Consider the following 16,511-nt stretch of genomic DNA (forward strand, 5'->3'; position numbering starts at 1 on the left):
AAGGAGCCCAAAGCTGAAGAAGAAACGTTCCCTTGGATCTACCTTTCAGTGCCTTCTGTTGCCTTTAGGCTGAGAAATCCCTAAGCGTGGTTTAGAGACATTATATTCCCCAAGATTTAAGTGACTTGAAGGTCACTCTTAAGCCCTTCACTGTGGGGTTACTACTTACTGGATGTTACTGTGTCATGATGTCCCACAGACCTACATTCGCAGCATGGACAAAGACTTTGTAGCAGCCACGATCCAGGCCATTGGACGATGTGCAACGAACATAGGCCGAGTCCGTGACACGTGTCTCAATGGCCTGGTGCAGCTTCTGTCCAACCGTGACGGTCAGTGTTTCCATCCTTGATGGTGTGTGTCTGTGTGCCTTCATGTCTGACCCAGCTGGCCAGTGGTTAGTCCCCTTGCGTGTCTAGGTACAATGTGTATCGCTTGGTTTATCTGCTTCAGTTGGTGTGCAAGCATTGCTGTAACTGAGCTGCTTGAGAACTGCAGGGGGCTGAGGAAGAGGACGGCCAGCGCACTGCAGGTGTGCCTGTGCACTGGGTGTGGCCAGCTGACAGTTCTGGGCCTCGTGCTCGCATTCCCATTCCCTAGAGCTTGTGGTTGCGGAGTCAGTGGTGGTCATTAAGAAGCTGCTGCAAATGCAGCCAGCGCAGCACGGCGAGATCATCAAACACTTGGCGAAGCTCACAGACAACATCCAGGTGAGGGGGCAACTCGCGCGCTTTCCCACCCCAACATTAGCCCCATCATTTCTTTTTTTATTTTTGTTTTTACTGTATTGGTTTGTTTTAAGACAGGGTTTCTTTGTATAGTCCTGGCTGTCCTGGAACTCACTCTGTAGGCCAGGCTGGTCTTGAACTCACAGAGATCTGTCTGCCTCTGCCTCCCGATTGCTAGGATTAAAGGAATACACTACCAACACCCAGCCGATGTCTTTTAAAGATTTATTTTACTTTAAATTATGTGGGTGTGGGGGGTGGGCTGGGGTATGTGCACTTATAGAGGCCAGTGGTTTCAGATTTCCTGGCTCTGGAGTCACAGGCATTTGTGCACAGCCCAACGTCAGTGCTAGGAACTGAACTTGGGTCCTCTGCGAGATCAGCAAGTGCTCTTAATTTCTGAGCCATCTTTCTAGTCCTATCGCCATGACTTTAAGAACCTGTAACTAAATGCTTTAGCTTTACCCAGATCAACCTCCAAATGGGCACTGCAGGATCTTCAGGTAGAAGGAGAGAGATTAGACTGTGTGACTGACTGTGTTCACGGCTGTTCCCATGAGGCACCCTCACAGAGCTCTGTAGCTATTACCAGCATTCTTTATTTTCCACCGAAGCTGCGACTAAGGGTGGCTGACTGATTAATCTTTGTGTTTCTGTTGTGTTGCTGGGTTGAAATATCCCTAATGCCATTACTGGAGATTCAGGCAGACTGACATGGCAGTACAGCCATACATTTAGAAAACCATGGCTAACTTTAGGACTTGGCAGCTCTGTTCATGATAATGAAACCATGTGGAAGAGGGAGGTGCTGCTTATGAAAAGCCCACCTTGTAATCTGTCCTACCCTCTGCCTCAGGCACCCATAAGACAATAGGCCAGCCCGAGCCGCCATTTCCTTGACAGTTCATCCCACCCACATCAACATGTTCCTTCAGTCCTAATGGCTGTCCATGTGCACAGGTGCCCATGGCACGAGCCAGCATCCTCTGGCTCATTGGAGAGTACTGTGAGCATGTGCCCAAGATCGCACCTGATGTCCTGAGAAAAATGGCCAAGTCCTTCACAGCAGAGGAAGACATCGTGAAGCTGCAGGTCATCAACCTGGCGGCCAAGCTGTACCTGACCAACTCCAAGCAGGTAAGGAGTGAGAGGCATCCCCACCAGCCTTCTCCAGACGCCAAGAGCTGCCCCGGGCAGTATTCTTTAGGCTTTCCCCAGTAGATCTGAGCTATTTTCTGAAAAGGTGTATCAATTTGGTAGCTAGTCTTCCCAAGTAACCATTGCCACTCCAGTGTCCAGAGGTATACTTGAGACTCCAGTGGGATCATGGTTGAAGAATCCCATTAGGCTCTGAGGGTTCATGTCTTGAAGTTAGAGTCCTTATCTGTCTGTACATGGGTTGTGACGTGCTTGTGCTGACTGAGCTAAGGAATGGACATTGATGGGAGAACATGTATTCCAGGGGGCATGGCTTGTACTTCTTCCCAAAAGCTTGCTGGTGCTGTCTGGGCTGTCTGTGCCAGGGCTGAGGGTCAAGGCTGTATCCCAGCCTGGGTGCTCTTGGTGACCAGACCCTTTCCAAAGGTAAAAGATTATGAGAGATACTAATGCCAAGGATATGGTTCAAGTAAGTTGGAATATAGTGGTGCTTAGAGCTTTGGGTATCCAGTGCTCCCTGAGATAGCTCCAGTGAATTCTGATAAGGCATCATTTGCTGAATTTTTCAAGGAGCTAGAGATTTCAAACAACAGGCGAGTTCAGCAACACTGAGATTGCTAAATTGCTGCCCACAGGCTGAACCTGGCCTGAGGCTTTTAATTTTCTTTTTTAAATGTATTACATGCTGGTGTTTTTATGCTGTAGTGGCAGAATTGACTACATGAAACAGTGTTCATACTCTACAAACCCTAAAACTCTCTGTCCCTTTTATAGAGAAAATTTCCAGATACTTTAAAGGAAAATATCTGGATGAATGGATTAGGCTATAACCTAAAGTAAAGCTATCACCTGAGACTTCTGTATACCCTAAGAGTGGCTTTTTTGCTATCCTGTGGTAGCCTTAGGGTCGCAGCACTTGTACCTTTACAACCGGTTCCTTTGATTCATGGTTCCTGGCATGAGTCCAGAGACTTGAGTTGGGAGAGGCTGGGCCACCAGGTGCCGGGCCTCTTGTCAGGAGTCAGATGGGAGAGCAGTAACCACATGTAGAGGCAAGGAGGGACCGGTGTTGTGGAGAAGCAGCCTGCAGCCTGCAGCCTGCAGAGAGCGAGTGGCATGAGAAGCAAATGTTTGTATGCCATACTGTTTGAAAGGAGCAAGGGGCAGGGTGGAAAAAAAGGAAGGCACTTGGAAAAAAAGGAAGCAGGGCCGGGCGGTGGTGGCGCACGCTGGTAATCCCAGCACTCTGGGAGGCAGAGGCAGGCGGATTTCTGAGTTTGAGGCCAGCCTGGTCTACAGAGTGAGAACCAGGACAGCCAGGTCTATACAGAGAAACCCTGTCTCGAAAAAACCAAATAAAAAAAAAAAAACAAAACAAAACAAAAAACAAACAAAGAAACAATCAAACAAACAAAAATGAAGCAGGGCTGAAGGTATAGCTCAGTGAGAGAGCATGCTTAACACGCATGATCCTCTGGGTTCAATTCCCAGCAGCCAAAGGAAACAAATCAGAGAGGGGCATGACCAGTGCTCAGGGAGTGATCGGGGAGTTGGCCACCTAGAGTTAAGCCAGGGTCCTAAGGCCACTGTGCTCCTCATGAGCCTGGGTGGGCTTGCCTGCACTGCAGTTGTCACTGTCATGGTGGGTGGTAACAACTGACTTCTTTATTGGCTACTTTGATTCAGAGTGGCTAGTGTTAGCCTCCCCTCACCCAAGCTAAGAAGGCAGGACCACAAGGTATTGGGGACAGTGAATAGACATCACTGCTAACTACATGTACATGCATTCATTCACTGATCCACCCTCTTTTCTAGATGTTCTCTGAGCCGTAGGTACAGGTATTGTGATGTCACATTTTAATACTTTAAGATTTTCATAGCTTCATGAGTTATTGTCAACTTGGTGCCTTAAGATAGCACAACTATTCTCTTCCTTTCTGTTTGTTTGTGGTTTTGTTTTTTGAGACAGGGTTTCTCTTTCTCTGAGGACCAGGCTGGCCTCAAACTTCCAGAGTTCCTCCTGCCTCTGCCTTCCGAGTGCTGGGATTAAATTGTGCACCAGTGTCACCCAGTTTTCCTTTCTTTCTTTTTTTTTTTTTTTTTTTTTTTTTTTTTTCTGAGCCAGGGTTTCTCTGTATAGCCCTGGCTGTCCTGGAACTCACTCTGTAGACCAAGCTGGCCTCGAACTCAGAAATCTGCCTGCCTCTGCCTCCCAGAATGCTGGGGTGCTGGAATTACAGGCGTGCACCACCATCGCCCGGCTTCACCCAGATTTTCTTTGAGTTTTTTTTTTTATGGGTCAGGAACCTGGTATTTTGTCTTACACAAGCCTGTCCTGAAGTCCAGGCCAAGGCTGGGTTTTCACCTGGTGGCTTTGTTGAGGACAGATTCACTTCCCAGCTCATATTTTCTTTTAAAGTATCAATTTTTTTCTATAAAAGGGACAGAGAGTTTGGGGGTCTGTAGAGTATGAATACTGTTTCAAGTAGTCAATTCTGCCACTACAACATAAAAACACCAGCATGTCCGCATTACCTACGACTTTAGCCCAGGTCCTGACTCCTCACCGGTTACCAACTAGAGACCACTCTCAATGTTTAGAGGCTGTCTTTAGTTCCTTCCATGTGAGCCTCCCAATGTGGCCACTTAATTTCTCTAAGCCACAAGGGACAATGTCTCTCGAGCCTTCGAACCGGCAAGACAAGTCTCTACGCTCATTACCTTTGCTACATTCCAAAATCTCAGGCCTTGCTCACACCAAGTACAAATTACACAAAGTGCAAACACCAGCAGGGAAGGGCTTTACAGTCTAGACTATAGAATTCATGCAGTGTTAAGGAAGGTATGGGCTTTAACTTCTCTTGAATGGTCAGCTTGGGTGGCAGTTAGCATGGATGCTGACACAGGTTATTGAGAGTGTCCCATCATGTTCTTCTCTGGAAGCTGGACTCTTTGTCAGTTGAGTTCTATATCGACACGGCTCGTAGGTTCTCTTGAACCACCTCTAATCATCTATTTATTTTATGTGCTTGTATGGATATAAGCATGTGTGTGACGGTGTGTGTGGCTAGGTGAGGAGGGGTTCTGCGACACAGTTTGGACATCGCAAATGTGAGAAATGGCTTTTTAGAGTAAGCAAGGGTGGCGAATCATCACAGTCTTGCAGTATGTCAGCGCGTGGGCCAGCCCCTGGTCTTAGTTGTTGACACGGAATTGGGACTCTGAACAGTTGGATCCAATCCTTAAGTGCTTTCTCTAGGATGAGGCAAGGGAAGGGAACCATCTGTTATCAGCCACCTGTGAAGCTGTGAACGAAGATGCTGTCCTAAACCGGAAGGGGAGGGCGTGAATCCGCTGCTGCATCTTCATAACATGTCCACAAAGGGTGTCCATCGATATTTGCTGGTCAGATGGTCAGACGGGAAAGGTGGGCCCGTGGTGGAGTCTGGGGCAGGAATCGTAAGTGGTGCTGTAGGGACTGAGCTGAGTGTGAAGTGGCAGAGTCGGTGGAGGACATTGTGTAGATAAGAGTGGAGTCGTAGGGGTCCTTAATGTGATATGGGGCAGTGCTGCCACAGCGGCAGCTCTGATTCTGGGCCAGCACCTGGAAATCTCTGCACCTCTCAGATACCTGCTTGATGGCCAGTGGGGTACACAGTCTAGTCATGGTTGGCCGCATGTGATATTTTATCATCATAAATATTCGGAACCTAGTCATTCCCAGGCTCTGTCTAGCTAGGGCCTGTAGGTGCTCTGGTGTTAGCTGGGGCCTGGGGCCTGTAGGTACTCTGCCTTTAGCTATTTGGTGGTTTTGATCTTTGTCACAGGAGACACAGAGATCTGGGTCAAAGGCATAGATACTGACAGTGAGGGGACAGGTGGGCCTCTGATCCAGACCTGGGTACAGTACCTTTGGGCCCCTCGGTCTTGAAGAAGCCACTTCCTGATGCTCCATCTCTGTGCACTTTGAATTACAGAGACGACAGGAGAGTGGGGGACACCTGGCACAGTACTTAGCTTCAGAAAGTTCTTCATAAATGATGGCAGCCACCACTGTCATCGTGTGACGGCAGCTTGGATTAGGCCAAGATTGGGACAATATTTGAGACTCTTGGTCCTCAGATGTAGCTGTCTCCACAGCTCCAGAGACACAGCCACTTGGTTTCCATCTTGTCAGAATCTTCTAGGGGACAGACTGGCATCTCTGAGATCCCCTAGGCTGCTCAGGAGCTGCTCTGAGGCTGACAGTTCTGTCTCAGAGCCCCCGTTTACTCTCCCCTGCATTGTCTTGATTCTCTGGGGATGGTGGAACTTGGGGACAGTGCCAGAATGAAGAGGCTGGCTGGCCTGATCAGTGGGAACCAGAAAGTAGAGGAAGAATGGACCGGGAAGAGAGGGCACCCTCATTTGCTGGCCCAAGGCAGTCGTGGTAGTTGGGGGCAGAAGTCAGAGCCAGAGGCTGGAATGGAGAGGCTGGAGCAGGGGCCGGCAGGGAGGAAAGCTGGGTCACGTGCCCCAGCAAAGGGAAGGATCTCTGCCTGACTGCGGTGGCTGGACACAGCTTGTTGCACGCCTCCTGGCTCCTCCACCCTCTTGTCTGCTGAACCACCTTCTCTGTTCTCCTCAGACCAAGCTCTTGACCCAGTATGTGCTGAGTCTGGCCAAGTACGACCAGAACTACGATATCCGCGACCGAGCCCGCTTCACCCGGCAGCTCATCGTTCCTTCAGAGCAGGGCGGTGCCCTCAGCCGCCACGCCAAGAAACTCTTCCTGGCCCCTAAGCCAGCCCCTATCTTGGAGTCATCCTTCAAAGGTGGGAGTGGGAATTGGGGTAACCTCTAGGGAGAGAGGGAGGAAGTGGCCAGGCCCAGGGTCCAGGTCTTCAACCAAGGCTGAACTTTAGGCAGGGGCCAAGCTTTTGTGTGTAGAACTGCCGTCTGCCCCTGCAGTCTCCACCACAGTCATGGCTGGTTCTGTCTCACTCGAGGGTCTGCTCTTCTTGCCATGTGGGACTTTTGCTTCCTCTCCATTTCTTAGACATCTCTTCCACCTCCGTCCTGAGAGGGCTCTGGACTTGGGGTTCCATACCGAGATGTTAGATACCAAGGACCTAGGGAGGCAGGTAGTACAACACCATGCGATCCTGAGGATGCAGTGGCCAGCAGTACGGGCAGTCCCTTGAAGCCAGCCCTAATCTCCAGGCTGGCCTCTGCGCACGCTTGTGACCCGGGAGGGGAGGTTGCTTCAGCCACCTCATTAGCTCTAGGAAACGAAGCTGCCGTTTGCCCAGGACAGAAGCTTCTGGAACAGAATCTGGGTTTCCTGGTACCTCTGCCTTTTCCTTCCTCCCCTGGGTCTCAAGGGTTGAGGTAGGACAGTGATGTGACTATCCCAGGATGCAGTTGGCCCTGAAGCCATCCTCATTCCTGGCTCTGGTTCTCTTCCTATACCATCTCTCTGCTGGGACCCTGACTCTCCCACTCTCTGACTGCTTCTCCGTCCCCATGAGTCTAGCGGTCCACCAGACTCCCTTCTTCCCCTTGGCTAGCTCTGTCAGCTTCTTCTTCACCTTGTCCCACGGATGACTTCTTCCTAATCTAGCTGTGCCTAGGAGAGGAGGCACACCCACACTGTGGCCTCCCCACAGAGACCAGGGCAGCCAGGCCAACGACAGCTCTGACCCTGGAGTTTCCTCTCTTAACACCTTGTTCTTATTCCTTAGTCTGTCCTGTCCTCTCTGTCTTCCTCATAGCATGTAGGCCTGGGTGTGTTGTCAGGGTGCACAGGAGTCACCAAGGGATGCGTCCATCACTTTCTCTTGCCTAGCCATGGAATCCCCACTAGGATTAGCACCCAGTTTTGTCCAGGAAACAAATACCCTTGCGGCAAGCATTGTTCCCTGCCACTCCTAGCCTAACTTATAAACCTGTCTGCAGATCGTGACCATTTCCAACTGGGCTCGCTGTCCCACCTGCTCAATGCAAAGGCTACAGGCTACCAGGAGCTCCCAGACTGGCCAGAAGAAGCCCCGGATCCATCCGTGCGCAATGTGGAGGTCAGCGGCTTTAGTGTGTGTGTGTGTGTGTGTGTGTGCTCGCACGAGCATGTGTGTGGTGTTGTCCCAGTTCTCCTGATGCCCTTCCCACACACAGGAAGAAGACTTCTCCCTTATTGAGACCCACGTGGGCCTGTTGGGCGAATACACTGAGGTCCCCTCTGTGTGCCGTGTGCTCTCCTCTCCCTCCCTGTGTGCTGTGCCCAGATCCTTTTCTCCATGGCTGGGTGCTGTCATGGCTGTGAGCCATCGACTCCTCTCCCTGTTGGACTGTGTCTCTCCAGTTTTCCCTTTGGGGGTCATACCCAAGTGGGGCACCAAGAAGGGATATAGTAATAGGTACAAAGGCCGTGCACATCCCTTTCCCCCTCCTCCAACCATGAGGAAGGACCTGTACTTATGACATATTCAGGTACCTGAATGGACCAAATGCTCAAGTCGGGAGAAGAGGAAGGAGAAGGAAAAGCCATTCTATTCTGACTCCGAAGGGGAGTCTGGCCCCACTGAGTCTGCGGACAGCGGTGAGCAGAGGGGGAGAGCTGAAGCCCCGCCTATGTGCATGCCTGTGTGACTGAGCATGCTCTACATGTGTGTTTATATGGTCAGTGACCAAGGGCGTGCACTTGCTGATGAGTCACAGCCTGTGTGAACCCAGCTGTCCATTCCCATATGTGTGGACTGTGCAAGTAACACTTGGGTGGGTCCTTCCATGTTTTTTTTTTTTTTTTTGAAGTCTTCATTGGCATCTAGCCCTGGGGCAGGTCAAATGAAATGGAAGCTTCAGTTCTGAGTCTGGAGCTGGGAACCCAAACAACTCCCATAGACCCAGAAAGGCCTCCACAGGAAGTGGAAAGGTCCTTCCTATTGTGTGTGTGGTGGGGTGGGTGCTGGGGTGTGCTTCACATGCAGCGGGGAGGCCTGACACATTTCCTCCGTAGAGCCTGAATCTGAGAGCGAGTCAGAGAGTAAGAGCAGCAGCGGGAGTGGCTCTGGAGAGTCTAGCAGTGAGTCAGACAGTGAGGACGAGGATGAGGAGAAAGGCGGAGGCAGCGAGAGGTAAGGGGGAGAGGCTGGGGGTCTATTCTGGGAGTCTTCTGGGGGGTCCTGAGCTCCTATGAGGTGCTGGGGGCCTGCACACCCACTGGGCCATCTCCTGTGACGGCTGCTCTGCCTGACTGCCAAAGTCTAGGTGGTCTTAAAGACTTCATGGGAGGGACAGAGAGAGGTCACTAGAATCCTGGGGCCTGAGGTGGCACCAGCTAGAGTAAAGCTCTTCTGGGGCTGGGAGGAGAAACTTGCTACAGAATTGGTTGGCCCAAGGTCTCTGCTCTTCAGGGCTTCCTCTCTTCTCTGAGACAGGGTCCAGGCCAGACTGTGGCCTCACATTTTCACTCTCCTCTAGTGAACAGAGTGAGGAGGAAGGTGAGAAGAAGCGGAAGAAGACGAAGAAGAAGAAGGCATCAGAGGGACACAGAGAAGGCTCATCCTCGGAGAAGGGCAGTGACTCCAGCAGTAGCTCGGAGTCTGAGGAGACCTCCGAGGAGGAAGAGGAGGAGGAGGAGCCGGTGGAGACTGCCTCCTGGAGGAAGAAAACAGTAAGAGCATCTTCCCAAGCTACGGTTGGACGGCTTCCTTCCATCCCGAACAGATTGTATGTCTCCCGCCGCCCCGGAGAAAGCCAAGATGCTCCTCTACCCCTTATCCATTTTTCTCTTTCAGCCTCCCAGCAGCAAGAGTGCCCCTGTAGCCAAGGAGATTTCCCTGCTTGACCTAGAAGACTGTGAGTCTGGGTGGTAGAAGGCATGGGGGCGGGAGCCCAATAAGAGGTACCCTGGGAGCACCAGGCCAGGCTCCTGAGATCTGGGGTGTCTGCCCTAAGTCTACCTAGTTTCCAGAGGGTTAAGTGTGTCTCGCTGTCCACGGTGCTGAATTTTGTCCCCTGAGCTCCTCTCAATTCAAGCCAAGTTCAGTTCCCTCTTCCTCATTAGTCACCTTTCTTCGTCCCCCTCCCCTCCCAGTCACCCCTCCTAGTGTCCAGCCTGTGTCTCCTCCCATGGTCGTGTCCACCAGTCTGGCTGCTGACCTGGAAGGACTGACACTCACAGACTCCTCTCTGGTGCCTTCGGTGAGCTGGGCAGGGACTGGGCTCTGTGCTGTAGTCTGTGGTGTGGATCTGTGTGGAAGGACCTGGGATGTGATGATTGGGATACATTTAGGTTCAAGTTTCTCAGAATGGGTCTAGGTAAGACACGGATGGGACTCACTGTCCTTTGCCTTTTCTCTGCATGTCCCTCCTCTTCCTCTCTAGCTGCTGAGTCCAGTGTCCAGCACTGGAAGGCAGGAGCTGCTGCACCGGGTAGCTGGAGAGGGGCTGGCTGTGGACTATGCCTTCAGCCGCCAGCCTTTCTCTGGGGATCCCCACATGGTGTCTCTACACATCTACTTCTCCAACAACTCGGAGACTCCCATCAAGGGGCTGCACGTGGGCACTCCCAAGCTGCCTGCTGGCATCAGCATTCAAGAATTCCCTGAAATCGGTACAGAGGGCCTTGGGCAGGGTAGAGGAGGAGGCCCCTGGGCAGATGCAGTCTCTCTGTAGTTGCTGATACCCTCTTGGTGTCAAACCAGGTGCCTTGGTATAAGGAAACATAGGTGGCATCTACTAGGACTCATACCGTAGTAGACAGAATGGACTAGGAAATAAGCAAGTTTCTATTAGGGCAGGGGGTCTCTGAACAAATTTGAGAGTGAGTGAGGGACTCCACGGGTCCAAACAGCCAGTAGTCCTCAGAGGGCCGGTGTGCTCTGATACTGGAGGGAGACTGGGGCCATGCTGGGCTCCAGGACAGTGGTGGCCTTTCCTGTCTTTTCATTGCCCTCCTTACATCACTCAGAGTCCCTGGCACCTGGAGAATCCACTACTACTGTGATGGGCATTAACTTCTGCGACTCAACCCAGGCAGCCAACTTCCAGCTGTGGTATGTACCCAGCTCATGTCAGTAGTGAGAGGGTGGGGTGGAGAGAGGCAGGGTCTGAGAGAACCGGAGCTGGAGAGAGAGGTAGGTGGCCACATGCAATTCTATGGGTCTGGCTGCCATTCCCAGCTCTGGGTCTTACCTCACTCTTCTGCCTCAAGATAAGATGGGAGTGAGGGGGTGGATGCTGGCCTCATTTCTGTTCCTGTTTCCTTCTGCTTTTCCCAGCACCCAAACCCGACAGTTCTATGTCTCCATTCAGCCGCCTGTCGGGGAGCTGATGGCCCCTGTGTTTATGAGTGAGAATGAGTTCAAGAAGGAACAGGGTGAGTGCTCCCTGGGGTAGACTGGAGGACCCCAGCACTAGCCTGCAGTGCTGTGACATGTGGGAGGAGCCTTTGCCCTTTAGGCAGAGGGAGGCCCTATAACTTCACTTCTGCTCACAAGGACTGGGGCAAGTGGTGAAGCTTGGCAAAGTTTGCACACAGTCCAGGCCCACATTCCCGCTGGGGATACAGAGGAGACAGTGTGTGCAGAGGTGTGGTGGAAGGTGTTGGGAGCAATTCTGTTCAGGGCACTGGAGTCCCTATCACAGGGGAGTACTAAGAACAAAATTACAAGTGGTGTGTTTGTTCTAGTTCCTAGGATCAGGAAGGGGTCCCAGAAATTCCTGGGTGTCGGGGGAAGACACCAGGTTTTGTTTTCTGGCAGTGGAGGAGTCAGGGAAGATGAAGACAGTCTCTGTGCTGTCCCTGCTCCTGAAAGAACAATTTGATAACCCCCAACGTTAGAAGTGGGAAGCCTCAGTGGGGAGGGATAGCCTCACCCCAGGGGAAGAGACACAGGGCTTCACAAAGCCCCTGGCCTTAACTTCTTGGGGGTGTAGGGTAACTAGTAAAGATAGTTATAAGGCCAATGCAGTAGAGCTGATGAGAGATGGGAGGCAGGACCAGAGCCATGGAAAAGCCTTGAAGGACTGGAGTGGGAGTGAGTGAGTGATTGGCAGGGGAAGCTACAAATAGTAGCCCTGAGGGGGAAGGAGGAGGTGGGGATAGTCTGGCTTTGGAATCCCAGCCTGCCTTTCACCTGGAGCTGGCAGTGAATGTTTACCGTGGTGGGTCAGAGGCTTTGCGGCCAGTGTGGTCTCCGCTATAATTACTTTGTTTTGCTATTGTTGGGTAAATCAGCCACAGAGAATATTTAAATGAATGAGTGTGGCTGTATTCCAATAAACATTTTAATGATATGTATAGGAAATTGCAATTATATTTAATTTTCAAGTTTTAAGAACTGCTCATTGTTTTTTTCTTTTTCTTTCTTTCTTTCTTTCTTTCTTTCTTTCTTTCTTTCTTTCTTTCTTTCTTTCTTTCTTTCATTCTTTCTTTTTTTGGTTTTTTGGTTTTTTTGGGTTTGTTTTTTTTCGAGACAGGGTTTCTCTGTATAGCCCTGGCTGTCCTGGAACTCACTCTGTAGACCAGGCTGGACTCGAACTCAGAAATCCGCCTGCCTCTGCCTCCCAGAGTGCTGGGATTACAGGCGTGCACCACCACCGCAGGGCTATTTTCTTGAATTTTTACCCAATGCTTAAAAACAACAACAAAACAAAAAAAAAATTGTAAGCCATTTGGGTAGTTGGTTAAATTTGGCTTATATATTCTTATATATTCTAAAACTTGTCAAACTCCCAATCTAGAAGAAAGATCAAGGCAGGCAAGAGAAGAGCCTGGTTAGTTTTGGGGAAAGGCCGTTTCGAGGTGCACTTGGGGAGGTGTTAGGGTGTGATGGAATATATGGGTCTATGATTAGCAAACACCTGAAGGCTGGAGTCACAAGCATAGAGGTGGAAATGGAAGCTGTGAGTGTGGTGACATCACCCTGACAGAGAGGGAGTGGTGGCATGGGGGGAGAGGATAAGAAACAAAAGCAGAACTTTAGGGAAAGCCTGCCTTCTATAGGAGGAAGGGGAAGGGAGGGAACAGAGAGATGGCAAGGCAGAAAGGATCTAAGGGCACACGTGGCTGCAGTGACCAGCGACATCCAAGAACTGGGGAGAAGGGACAGTTGCGGTGTCTTGAGGAAGATTTTGGAATCTTCTTTGGAGGTCCCTGCCCATGGACAGGAGGGAAGCAGGGCACTGACATGAGGAACATTCTCCTTTCCAGAAAGGAGTTCTCAGATATGGGTAGATTGAGTATGTCCAGGGCGATGTTCATGTCAAGATGGTGTTTCTAAGAGTGGAAGGTAAGGGAGAAACAGGCAGTGCGTCAGTTCTCTGAAGTGAGAGCATGGGGAACCTTCAGAGGCTAATTAGGGTGATTCTGACCCGCAGGGCCTTGGGGAACTTGGGAATGTTCAGCTAGTTGATGCAAGTGCTAGCCTGTGTCCACCACAACCTCTGCCCTCATCATGATCTCTGTCCCCCCAGGAAAGCTGACAGGCATGAATGAGATCACAGAGAAGCTTACACTGCCAGACACCTGTCGGAGTGACCACACGGTGGTGCAGAAAGTGACTGCCACTGCCAACCTAGGCCGTGTTCCATGTGGGACATCTGATGAGTACAGGTACGGGTAGAGGGGCAGAGATGGGCTCTGTGGGAGTCCTAGGGCTGAGCCCTTTACAGTCACTGTCGGCAGTTCTTCCCCTGACCCCTTCCTCTGCTCCCATCTAGGTTTGCGGGGAGGACATTGACTAGTGGGAGTCTGGTCCTGCTGACCCTGGATGCCCGGGCAGCTGGAGCTGCCCAGCTGACTGTCAACAGTGAGAAGATGGTGATTGGCACCATGCTGGTGAAGGATGTGATACAGGCTCTGACCCAGTGACTCCTCAGCACCGTTACCCACTGATCTTCACCTATTCCTCCCTGTGACATCTGCTCACAGATCTGTCCCCTCACCTCTGTTTTCCTCTTATCACCCACCTAGTGCGGGGCACTGTCTCCCTCCCACCTGTTTCCTATGGGTTCCTTAGCAACTTCCCAGAGGAAGACAGAAGCTGCCCCTCCAGCAACCCTTTTCCTCTCAGCTTTCCTTATGTATTTATGTAGCAAATCTTAATAAACTGCTTCCTCCCTAGCTTCTGGCTCACCTTCCCTTCTCAGGGGCTGGGGAAGAATTACTGCGAGTGACAGACCCTGGTGATCTTGGAGAAGTTACTCCTGGCTCTCAGGGAGACTCTGGTTGGTATCTGACATGACCACCTCTTGTCAGGAGTGTGTAGGTATCTCTAGCAGGAGACATCTGGGAAAGCGTGGGTAGGTAGAGCTGGAAGAATTCCTCATTTTCAGCTGGGTGTTGTATCACAGGCATGAAGTCCCAACACTTGCAAAGTGGAGGTAGGAGGATCAGAAGTTCAAGACTGCCTTCAGCTACGTAACAAATCCAAAGCTACCACCAGGTTTGTCACAGGTGTGAAGGCCACTAGGTTTATCACAGGTGTGAAGGCTCTAATCCTATTTGGTACACTTTTTTTTTTTTAACAAAATTCTTGTTTTTTTTCTTTCTCTGTGTGTGTGTGTGTGTCTGTGATGAGAGAGAGAGAGATATGCATTTATGTGAGCACATGGTGGTATATGTACACATACATGTATATGTACATGTATGAACATGTTGGGGCCTGAAGTTGGTGTTGGCAATCATTGCTGCTCAATCTTCCAACATGGAAGCAGGCTTTCTCAGCACTGGTATGGCTCGTGCCCCCAGCCAGCTTGCTCCGGGAATCCTGCCTTCACCTTCCCAGGCTGGTATTACAGGTAGGCTCCCCCACTGATCCAGTGCTCGTGTGGGTCTGGGGGTCACTCCACTTGCCTGGCAAGCCCATCAACCACTTAGCCATCCCCACAGACCTCTTCCCACAGTGTTTTTCTAAGTCTGAGCAGAGCCTACTTCCCAGTAATGGCTGGCAATTTGCCTTGGTTTCCTTCTTAAGCTCTTTGGGAAGAAAGGACCCACAATTTGGGGAATTCCCCAAATATAGTTGTACAGTTCAAAATAATGTCCATTCTATCTGGCTGGAGAGAGAGCCTAGCGCTCTGACCCACTCCCAGCTTGGGAGATGACCTAGATGGCTATTGTGGTGGAGGAGGAAGAACAGAAGAAACACAGTCATGCTTCTCAAGCTCCTTGTCTGCAGGATCTTGGGAATCCTGTGTACAGAGTTTAGGGCCTGCCAGAAAACTGAGCAGACAAGGGTTCTGGCTTAGTAGCCTAGTGACCTAGATCCTCAGCCCCTGAGACCGCCTGGGAGAAGGGAAGACTCAACTCTTTCAAGTTGTCTTCTGGATTCCACACTAGTGTTGTGGCACAATCCCTCCCACCCATACTTAAATGCAGAACAAAACCAAATGTAACCACAATGTGCAAAGCAATCTTTAACATTTAACACTATAAACAAAAAACAAAGTTGGGATCCTGAGCACTCTGTGGTGAGTATGCATTGTGGCACCTAGGGCAGTGAACAGGGACTAGTGAGGATTAGAGCCTTCACACCTGTGACAGCCCTGGTGGCCTTCCCTGATGAGCAACAGGGATCCAATCATTGTAACTCTTTCCTGCAGTCCTTCTCAGAACCTTTACTATTCCAATGGGGCTTGTGACCAGCCCTCCCCTGCAAGTGGGACTAGAGCAAGCATTGTTATTCAAGGTTGGGATTTATTATCTTGGGATACTTTTCTCACAGAACATTGTGTTTGACGGGGCTGTGGAGAATAGCCTCCAGGCACAGGTAGCCTGAGATACAGTGCCAAAGCTTCTGACCCTGTGACCAAGGCTTCTTCTTGCAGTATGTCCCTACAGCTGTCTCTTAAGTGCCTATTTGTTCAGAAGTATGCAAGAGGTGTGGCCCTCCTGTCAGGGAAAGAGAACAAAAGCAGTACCAGGGGACAGCCCTGCATCTGGCTCTGGGGATCTGCCAGGCACTGTGGCACCAGATAGCAGCTGGAGCTGCTGATTTCAGGAGAGCTTGGGGGCCCTGGATTCTCCCCCAGGATTTCTGTTTTTATCACTGTTTTGTCTGACATTTATTCACCAGTTGAGAGCCACTTGAATGCTGGACTTAGACTCATTTTCACTTCTGAATCAGCTTTGATAGAGGATGGAGGCAAATTTCTAAGAAATATCAACACAGAAAGACTGGGAAATAGCTCTGGACAAAGGGCTTGCTACCTAAGCTTGAGGAGCAGAGTTTGAATCCCCAGTCCCCACAGAGAAACCCAAGCCTAGGGCTTCACTGGTTAGCCAAGTCTAGCCTAAACAGGGATCTCCAATTTCACTAAGCCACAGTTTTAAAAGGGGAAGTGGGTGGAGCAATGGAAGAAGACATTCAGTGTCAACTTCAGTTCTCTGCATGAACACACATACTCATGTGCACATAAACACACATAACACACACACACAGCTATTTATTGATCTTGGGAGACTCTGCTTACACAACATTTTTATTGACTGCATTGTGGAAAATAGAAGTTCTTAGACATCTAAGCTGTCTTAGCCCTTTAAAGTCCTTAGTATGCATTTCCAGCTTTAAATATTTTTCATGAAGTTTTAAACTATAGTGTGTTCAAATTTATCATTTTCATGTTTTTATTATTGTTTTT

General features: G+C 50.4%; 1 protein-coding gene across 1 annotated transcript in view; it reads left to right on the plus strand.

Annotated features, from left to right (window-relative positions):
* Positions 1–13,983, plus strand: part of Ap3b2 (adaptor related protein complex 3 subunit beta 2) — a 32,919-nt gene extending 18,936 nt beyond the window's left edge. The window contains exons 12-26 of the mRNA XM_052159673.1: positions 200–332; positions 601–710; positions 1,689–1,865; positions 6,514–6,700; positions 7,824–7,942; positions 8,355–8,463; positions 8,881–8,998; positions 9,345–9,537; positions 9,662–9,722; positions 9,961–10,067; positions 10,251–10,479; positions 10,837–10,921; positions 11,147–11,244; positions 13,344–13,482; positions 13,590–13,983. Coding sequence (XP_052015633.1) covers positions 200–332; positions 601–710; positions 1,689–1,865; positions 6,514–6,700; positions 7,824–7,942; positions 8,355–8,463; positions 8,881–8,998; positions 9,345–9,537; positions 9,662–9,722; positions 9,961–10,067; positions 10,251–10,479; positions 10,837–10,921; positions 11,147–11,244; positions 13,344–13,482; positions 13,590–13,740 — 2,016 coding nt within the window. The 3' untranslated portion in view covers positions 13,741–13,983. The remainder of the gene's footprint in view (positions 1–199; positions 333–600; positions 711–1,688; positions 1,866–6,513; positions 6,701–7,823; positions 7,943–8,354; positions 8,464–8,880; positions 8,999–9,344; positions 9,538–9,661; positions 9,723–9,960; positions 10,068–10,250; positions 10,480–10,836; positions 10,922–11,146; positions 11,245–13,343; positions 13,483–13,589) is intronic.
* The last annotated feature ends 2,528 nt before the right edge of the window (positions 13,984–16,511 follow it).

This window comes from Apodemus sylvaticus, chromosome 1 (genome assembly GCF_947179515.1).
Source record: "Apodemus sylvaticus chromosome 1, mApoSyl1.1, whole genome shotgun sequence".
Classification (NCBI taxonomy): domain Eukaryota; kingdom Metazoa; phylum Chordata; class Mammalia; order Rodentia; family Muridae; genus Apodemus; species Apodemus sylvaticus.